This window comes from Astyanax mexicanus, chromosome 21 (assembly GCF_023375975.1).
Source record: "Astyanax mexicanus isolate ESR-SI-001 chromosome 21, AstMex3_surface, whole genome shotgun sequence".
Lineage (NCBI taxonomy): Eukaryota > Metazoa > Chordata > Actinopteri > Characiformes > Acestrorhamphidae > Astyanax > Astyanax mexicanus.
Genome location: NC_064428.1, coordinates 37889611 through 37897935, shown reverse-complemented (window position 1 = coordinate 37897935; position 8325 = coordinate 37889611). Strand labels below are relative to the sequence as shown.

The window sequence follows — 8325 nt, the reverse complement described above, 5'->3', positions numbered from 1 at the left end:
TTTTCCCGGTTTCGGTCTTAACACGCACTCAGCACTAGTGGTCTTGATTACAACACTACTAGACAGTGTTATAAAGCTCAATCAAACATTTATATTTATAATCATACATTAATATGTATTAGTTTATAGAAAATAAAGCTTGTATAAAACCATTTTAACAATATCATTGAAACAATTTAATGGGTGATGCAGGGAACACCTTTGTAATGCCTACATGCGATCAGTTGGAGGGGTGTCAGTCATTCACAATCAAGGATCTGGGTTGGGTTAAACACTGTGTGAACAACTACTAGAGCAAATGGTCCAACAATTTGAAAAACAATGAACGTTTCTCATTTAGGTATTTCATCATCTACAGTCCATAATATCATCAAAAACTCAGACCACTGTTGTAATTCAGCCATGCTGAGGCATTTAACACTCGAAAGCCAGGATACAAGGGTTCTTTGAATGTCTCGTTGAACGTGTGTAGATGTTCCAGTGTGTTCGTCTCAGTGCAGATGTTGTAGAAGGACAACGTGCCAGCTTCCCAGTCTAGAAACACTCCTATTTTCGGAGAACAGGCGACAGACTGGTATATGTTTATCTTGTGGTGCCAGGCAGTATAGCTATCGCGAGAGCAGTGTAGCTTCCAGGACTCATCGTTGTGTCCCAGCCAGCAGTCTTCGCCCGGTCCGTCTCGTCTTAAACTCTTGTAGGCTGCTCCAATATGAATTCCCTGACCACTCCAGCCCACCTCCCAGTAGCACCGTCTAGACAGACCCTCCGTGCAAAGAACCTGCTCCTTGAACATGAACCTGTCTGGGTGGTCTGGGTACCGTTGGTCCTCTTTCATCCATGTTACCTTCCTGTTACCCTCCAAAAGAGACAGATGGTGGTGAGCTGTGTTTGGATCCAGTGTGAGTTCACAGATATCTGAGGGTTAGCAAAATGCACAATATGAACAAAAGTATTGGGACACCTGCTCATTTATTCTAGAGTATTAAAACTGTCATTTATTCTGCTTTTTATTGCTTTTTTAGGATCTTGGGGTAATTTTAGCTGTTGGAACCTGTTGGAATCCAGCAGCTTTGATTGGCTTACAAGGACAATTTGTCCTTTGTGGGCATCCGTACTCATTTATATCAGGATAAAATGCTGGTACATATATAAGGCTGCCAACAGGGACATAACATTTAAACAGAAAAAATAACCATCCTGCTATGAAAATTACCAGCTAATCAATGCTCAAGTAATTAAGTCTGTGCTCATCCCTAGTTCTTCTTTTTGTGAGAAGTTCACGTTAAAACCAATATTAATATTAAAACTGTTCTTTCTGATAAAATACAGATCTTATGCTAGCTAACCAGGGCAACGCACTTATGTAGTTTAGCTAACCTAGCTAGTTAGGTAGCTAACATTACTGAACTGCACTTTGACCAATGTGTCAATTCAACGGTCAAGAAAATCTAAAATTAGCTTGTTCATTCCCTTTGTCGCATTTTATTATATTAAAGATTATTAAAAAAGAAGGGTCAGTAGCTCTGCTGGCAGAGCTAGTTAGTTAGGTTAGCTTAACTAACTAAGCTAGGTTATCTTAACTTACATTGTTCATTGATACCTTCCTCCCCATCATCAGCCTATTTTCAGTCCTTCCACCTATCTACACTTATGGGCGTGGTGGTCTGGAAATGAGGTGTGTTCAGGTAAATCTCTGTCTTGGTAACAGAAAACTCAGGAAGCGTTTGTTGGACACGTCCAGGTAGCTGCACCGTTAAAATAGCAATCCACCAAAGTCAGAGCTCACCTGACTCTTAAAGGGAATGATGAGCAAGTGAAACGCTGATTGGTTTATTTTTTGTTCCACCCAAAATTAACCTTGATTAATTTAGAGAATTAGTACATGACGTTTGCTTTGCGTGTTTCGAGCCGCACATGGTGTACTTATGATAGCAACGACACATTGACATACCCTTACATTAAGGGGTTTACGGCTCACCTATAGTTTATAAAGGCTGTCTATGTCTGCGCTAAAGGTGTTTTTGCAAAAACACTAACATCCCTTACTTTGTCACCTTCATTTGATGTTAAGGTAAATAGATACATGCTCACATTTCTGAGGGCCAGTCACCATTCTCATAGGACCACAGTAGTCAAAACTGTAAGCAAAAACAAAGAAACACAACTAAAAAAAGTACAATTAAACACAGTATCATTCAACACATTTGCAGTTTAAATCTATTGTTTGAAAACATGGTCATGGGACACAGGACATGGTCATGAGTTTAAATCTATTGTTTGAAAACATGGTCATGGGACACAGGACATGGTCATGAGTTTCTGTGCCATTATTTAGGCATGTCAATGTAATACTTTATCTTCTTACATCTCAAATGCACTGTATACAACAGCATATCCCTCTGATGAAATCTGATTAAAGGTTAAACCATAAACAAATACAGGACAAATGTGTTGGAGAAGGATAGATGTAACCAAAGCACTTTCAACATAACTCACCTGAGCTTTTCAAGTGAGCAGTCTGGATCATCATGTCTTTCATTCAGTGAATTCATTCCATGATCTCCTGGGTTGTTGTAACTGAGATCCAGCTCTTTCAGGTGCAAAGGGTTGTCCTTCAGAGCTGAAGCCAGATGAGAACATCCTTTCTCTGTGACCATACAGCCGGATAACCTGGTCAAGCAGGAAAACACCAGGTCTTTATATAAATTTTGAAGGAACTAAAGAAACACTGTATAAACTAAAATATTGGGAAGCCTGAACAGTCATAAGGCCCTATTTGTGGGCCATAAAACAGTTGATTTAGGGTGTGTCAGTGTGTCTCATTAAATCAAACTGTTTTATGGCCCAAAAATTGCTATTGTAATGACAGGAAAAGTACACCTTGTGTGGCTCAAAACACGCTCAAAAAGACATGTACTAATAGTATACTATATTATAATAGTATACTATACTTTATAATAGTATAGTATACATGTATACTAATAGTAGATATATTCAGAAGCACTATTGCTATTAAAAAGACGCAAGCGCATGGTGTAAAATGACAGACTGTTGGTGGGGTATAAGGTATAAGTGATGAGCATTGCAATGGACCTTTGCCTAGAATGTAAGATAGGGCCCTGGTAATGGTGTTGGTAGTACTACTCTACAGGGACTATACAAACTGTTTTGCTGAATGCATCCATTGGAAGGGAAGTCCACAAACTTTTGGACATTCAGGAACAGTTTCCCAGACTGGGATTAAGCCTAATCCTGGATGAAACGGTATTTTTAATGGAGCTTAATCAGGGACTGTATTTACCTCAGTGTCTCCAGTTTGCAATGTGGAACTTTAAGACCATCAGCAAGCATTTGTACTCCGGAGTCCTGCAGGTTATTGTCACTCACATCCAAGTGTCTCAGAAATGAATATGATGAAGTCATGGCAGAGGCAAGTTCTTTACAGCTTGCACTGGTTAGGCTGCATTGGTCCAGTCTAATGGAAAAAATAGATTTGATTTGATTGTATTTAACAAAGCTGAATTACAAAGTAATTTCACAAACTAAGTCAAAGTACATAGTAAGTGCTAGCTGATTTCTTTAGTGCTCATTGTTTAGTCTTGATTTGTATTATATTCTACATTGCAGATATATATTGAAGACATCAAAACTATAAATGGACATATATGTAATTTAAAATAAAACTAATGTTAAAAAAGCCAGAATATACTTTATATAGTAGATTCTTCAAAGCAGAACCTTTTGTTTTGATGACAATTTTGACCACTCACAGAGGATTTATGATGTAGAACCTGGCTCTTGAGCTATCTATCTATCTATCTATCTATCTATCTATCTATCTATCTATCTATCTATCTATCTATCTATCTATCTATCTATCTATCTATCTATCTATCAGAGATCTATAGGTGTTGACCTGTTGTTAACTGCTTTTTCTTCACTCTGACCTCCAACTCCTCCCAAACCACCTGGGTTGTTGGGTTTTTTATATCAGGTGTTTGTGAAGCAAAACATTCTTTTTGACTACTACCTAACTCTACATGAGTCTTTCTTCATAGTTTTTAAGACTTTAATATTAATATACACATTTAATAGTAAATAATACAAATATAGAACAAATATTAACAATATTGTATGTCCAAACTTTTGACAGAAATGGCTTTTTCAGCTGCTCTGTATCATTGTGCAGATATTAATAAAAGCATTGAGAAACATCGAGAAAAATGCTGTCTGTTGTGGGACAATACTTACAAGGACCGGTTAGAATTTCCCACCACTGGTAGGAGTCTCCTCAACCCTTCCTCTGTTTGAGCGTACTTCTTTAAGTCAAACAGCTTCTGCGTATCTTCTGAAGTCAGCAACAGGAACACAAGAGCAGACCACTGCGTGGGTGAAAGCTCCTTGGATGCAAGACTTCCATGCTTCACGTAGGTCTGAACTTCTTCCACAAGCGAGTCGTCTTTCAGCTCATCCAGGCAGAAGAAAAGGTTGATGCTTCTCTCGGGGGAGATGTTTGATCTGATTTTTTCTTTGAGGTAACTGACAATCCCGTCAGCATTGTGGTCCCGTTTCTTTATGTCCGGAAGGAGCTTTCTGAGACGTTTTTGATTGGATTCCAGAGAAAGCCCAAGAAGGAAACGGAGAAAGAGGTCCAGGTGGCAGTTTTTGCTCTGCAAGGCCTCGTCAATTGTTGTCTTGTACAGATCAAGCAAGGAATGATGGACAATCCATTTCAACTTCCCTGTGAGACTGTGCAGGACTGGGTTTCTGTTGTAGTTTCTTTGTGCGTGAAATACGTAAACGGCTGCCAGGAACTCTTGAAGGCTGAGATGAACAAAGCTGAAGCACCTTTTCTCCTCTATTTCACTGTCCTGTTTAAATATTTGTGTGCAGACCCCACAATACACAGAGGCCTTTTCGATGTCGATACCACATGCTCTCAAATCTTCCTCATAGAATATGAGATTCCCTTTATGCAGTTGCAGAAATGCCAGCCTTCCCAGTTTCAACACTATGTTGTCTGTTTTCTGATATTTCTTCTCAGAGAGTTTGATCTGATGGGAAAGAAACTCCGCGTACATTCCTGTTAAAGTGGTTGGGATCTCCTGGTCATCTGTATGCTGATGCACAGAGGTGTATAACCAACAAAAAACGGGTATACTGCACATAATACGGAAGCTACTGGATGTTCTCATGTTGGAGATGACTTTGTTGGCTTTGTCTTCTTCTTTGATTACCTTCTTGATGAACTCCACCTTCTGTTCATCTGAAAAGCCCAGGATTTCTGTGACTTGGTGGAAATACTCAAGGGCATGGCTGGCAGCGGCATGGCGAGATGTGACCCAAACCAGAGCAGATGGTAGCATCTCTCCCTTTATGAGATTCGTAATCAGGACGCCCAGGGTGGTTTCATGTTCCACATCGCGGATGACTGTATTTTTAGCAAAATTCAGGTCCAGTCGGCTCTCGTCAAGCCCGTCAAAGATAAAAAGCACTTTCTTGTCATTGAAGAGACTTGTGCTCTCTGACTTAGTACAGGGGAAATGGTGATGAACGAGCTGCACCAGACTGCATTTCTCAGTTATTGGATTGAGGTTGCGAAAAGGGAGTGGGAAGATGTAATCAATGTCAGAGTTCGCCTTGCCTTCCGCCCAATCTAAAATGAACTTTTTCACTGTGAGTGTCTTTCCTACACCAGCAGTCCCCAGTGTCAACATTTTTCTGAGTGGTGTCTTTTCCTCAGGACATGCTTTGAAAATATCACAGCTTTTGATGCTGGGTTTATCACCAGGGGACATTCTGGGCAATGCATCAATCTGTCGAATTTCATGCTCAGTGTACACCCCACCTCTGACTCCCTTTACAATATAGAGGTCTGTGTAAACTTGGCTGAGTTTGCAAGAAAGATCATTGATTAATTTTTCGTGAAGAATCACACTGCATCTCTCTCTCAGTGATTCTTTCAGCTTCCTCTGCACTGTCTTAGGTTTCTCTGAAAAAGGGACAAAAAGCATATTAAGGATTAGTTACATGAATATTGAAATACAAAGAAGTACATTACATTTATTATGTCCTCTCAAATTAATCACTTCTCAATATTCACAGAGCCATACTTAGCCTAAATTTGATGCAAAACAAAATCCTGAGCCTTATACCTTATACCCAAAGCCTAAACCTTTACCCTAAACCCCAATCTTACCTTGACTATACTAACTCTATTCTTAGTAACTCTATTCTCTACTAACCTAAACCTAAACTTAAACCTAAATCAAATCAAACTCTAATCTTGATAGTAAACCTAACCTAAACCTAAGCCCCAATTTAACACAGATCCTATTCTTAACTTTACTTAACTTTAAGTAAAGTAAGTTACCAGACTAAGCCTATATGTACAAAAGATAAATTAATAGTGTTGGTATTAGTGCTGGGCGATAATGGCCTAAAAAAGTCTTAGATTTTTCTTTTCACAAAAAAACAGATTTTTGATTATGATTGATTTGTTTGGTGTTCAGACACTGTGAGTTGAGTCATTGAGTGAATCAATGATTCAAATTCAATGATTTCAAGCCCACGCGTTACATTTGATAATATCACGTGCCTGACCATGATATCCACACAGCTGCGGAGAAACATACACACTGACGGACACTGGATTATACTTTAGAATGCGGGTTTCTGACTGAAAAATGAGAATTAACGCACTAAACGAGTCACAGAAGAAACCTTGAGGGAGAGATTATTATTGTTTTCCTCAATTAATCACAGATCCTCACTGGAGAGTGATGATGCTGCAGTTTTTAGAAATGGTAGAATTTATTTCTAGCTAAACATATATTTTATCCCACCGGGTGTTTGTGTGGAAAATGCTGGAACAGTGCTGGAATTTTTTTGGGTAAGAGTTCAGTCCTCAGACTGAGCACAATGTTTAGAAAATATGCGTGTGTTAGTTTGTGGGAGGCACCGGTAACCGAGGTAAAATGGATAAACATTTAAAAAATGAGCAGCATTTTCAGATATTTTGGATTAAAAAGATTCAATGTCTGTATTTAAAAACTGCGATTATTCCGTTTTGAAAGTCACATTAAAATCTATAATTTAAAATGAACCAAATTGGTATGCACCTTTAGAGCATATACCGTTGGCATTAGTAGCATTCGCAAGTTTCTCAACAAGATTGTGCTTGTTCATTTTCTTCAGTATCTCAACTGCAAGTTTCTTGGCGGCAGGGTCACCAAAGTGTTCATGGATCACAGACACCAAATCACAGCGACTTTTGTTTTCCAGATGAGCCTTGGGTATTGGAGATAATTCTGGGAGATTAGGTTGCTGAAGATGCCATCGAAATCTTTTCAGGTCCTCATCGACCAGGTCATCTAACGTCTGGAGAAGGACCTCGCAAACAGATGCCATTCTAGCTAGCAGAACACATACACAAAGCAAGTAGAAAAATGTATTGTAACACAATTTTACTGTGAACAAGCAGAATTTAATAAAAAACAAATTATTAGGCACATTTTCAACCAGGGATCGGTCTGGAGATGCAGCTGGACATTGTGTAGTATGTGTGTCTTCAAGAGAAGCTCTTGAGAGTTTGCTTTTAAGCTTTTAGACCAAATGTGACCTGACATCATATGCGGTGCCTATATATTGCAGAAATTTCAAGAGGTTCTTGCCTTTGAAGACACTAGAAGATACTATATCATGTCCAGCTGCTGCATCTCTAAATCTATCCCTGATTATAGAAAATGTGTGGGATTTGTTTCTATTGGACGCTCTATCAACACTCCTATACCACTACCACACAATCTGCAGCTACTGTGTATAGACAATATTGGAGTTATTATGGGGTGGATTATAACAGGAGGAACGTTAGGAACCTCTACAAGTCTCTACATGTCGAGACGTCTGGAATATTGCAGCCTTAGACATGCGTTACACAATCCCGCAGTTCAACTTTAAATTAAAAGACTTTTTTAGAAACAAATTATTGATACACAACTTAATGGAAATAAAGATTTGGAAAAGATGCAAAAACAAAAGAAAAAGAAAATTTTCAAAAGTCTTTGTCTGTAGTAAAGCAGTGCTGGAACAGATGGTTTTACTGCTGTTACTCTCTACTGCAGCAGTATTTACACACTTACAGCACATTCACACTTTCATCATCATAATAGATAGAAAAAGACACAGAAACACAGAGAACTCTGTAACTGTTAAAACTAGAAGTCTTTTCTTTAGAGAAATCACAGATGAAGCCAGAGAGCGGTGAGTGCTGTTTCCTACACCTTCAAACTCAGACTCATGGAAACTGGAGAAAACTGCTACAGG

At 38.9% G+C, this 8325-nt stretch overlaps 1 protein-coding gene across 1 annotated transcript; it reads right to left on the bottom strand.

The window, feature by feature from the left end:
- Positions 1–337: 337 nt before the first annotated feature.
- Positions 338–7410, bottom strand: LOC103046946 (NACHT, LRR and PYD domains-containing protein 3-like). The gene is made up of 6 exons (XM_049469512.1): positions 7137–7410; positions 4252–5992; positions 3302–3475; positions 2497–2670; positions 2092–2138; positions 338–915 (listed from the first exon to the last, which is right to left on the bottom strand). The coding sequence occupies exons 1-6, from the start codon at positions 7408–7410 to the stop codon at positions 371–373; spliced, it is 2955 nt and encodes a 984-aa protein (XP_049325469.1). The 3' UTR covers positions 338–370.
- Between the last annotated feature and the right edge of the window lie 915 nt (positions 7411–8325).

What these genes read in the sequence shown, in the direction of transcription:
- LOC103046946 (XM_049469512.1), bottom strand. Translation starts at nt 7,410, where the DNA reads ATGGCATCTGTTTGCGAGGTCCTTCTCCAGACGTTAGATGACCTGGTC. An exon ending in GAATGCTACTAATGCCAACG is followed by an intron (nt 5,993 to 7,136) that starts GTATATGCTCTA and finishes TCCCTTTTTCAG; the next exon opens with AGAAACCTAAGACAGTGCAG. An exon ending in GGTGACTGGCCCTCAGAAAT is followed by an intron (nt 916 to 2,091) that starts GTGAGCATGTAT and finishes GCTAACCCTCAG; the next exon opens with ATATCTGTGAACTCACACTG.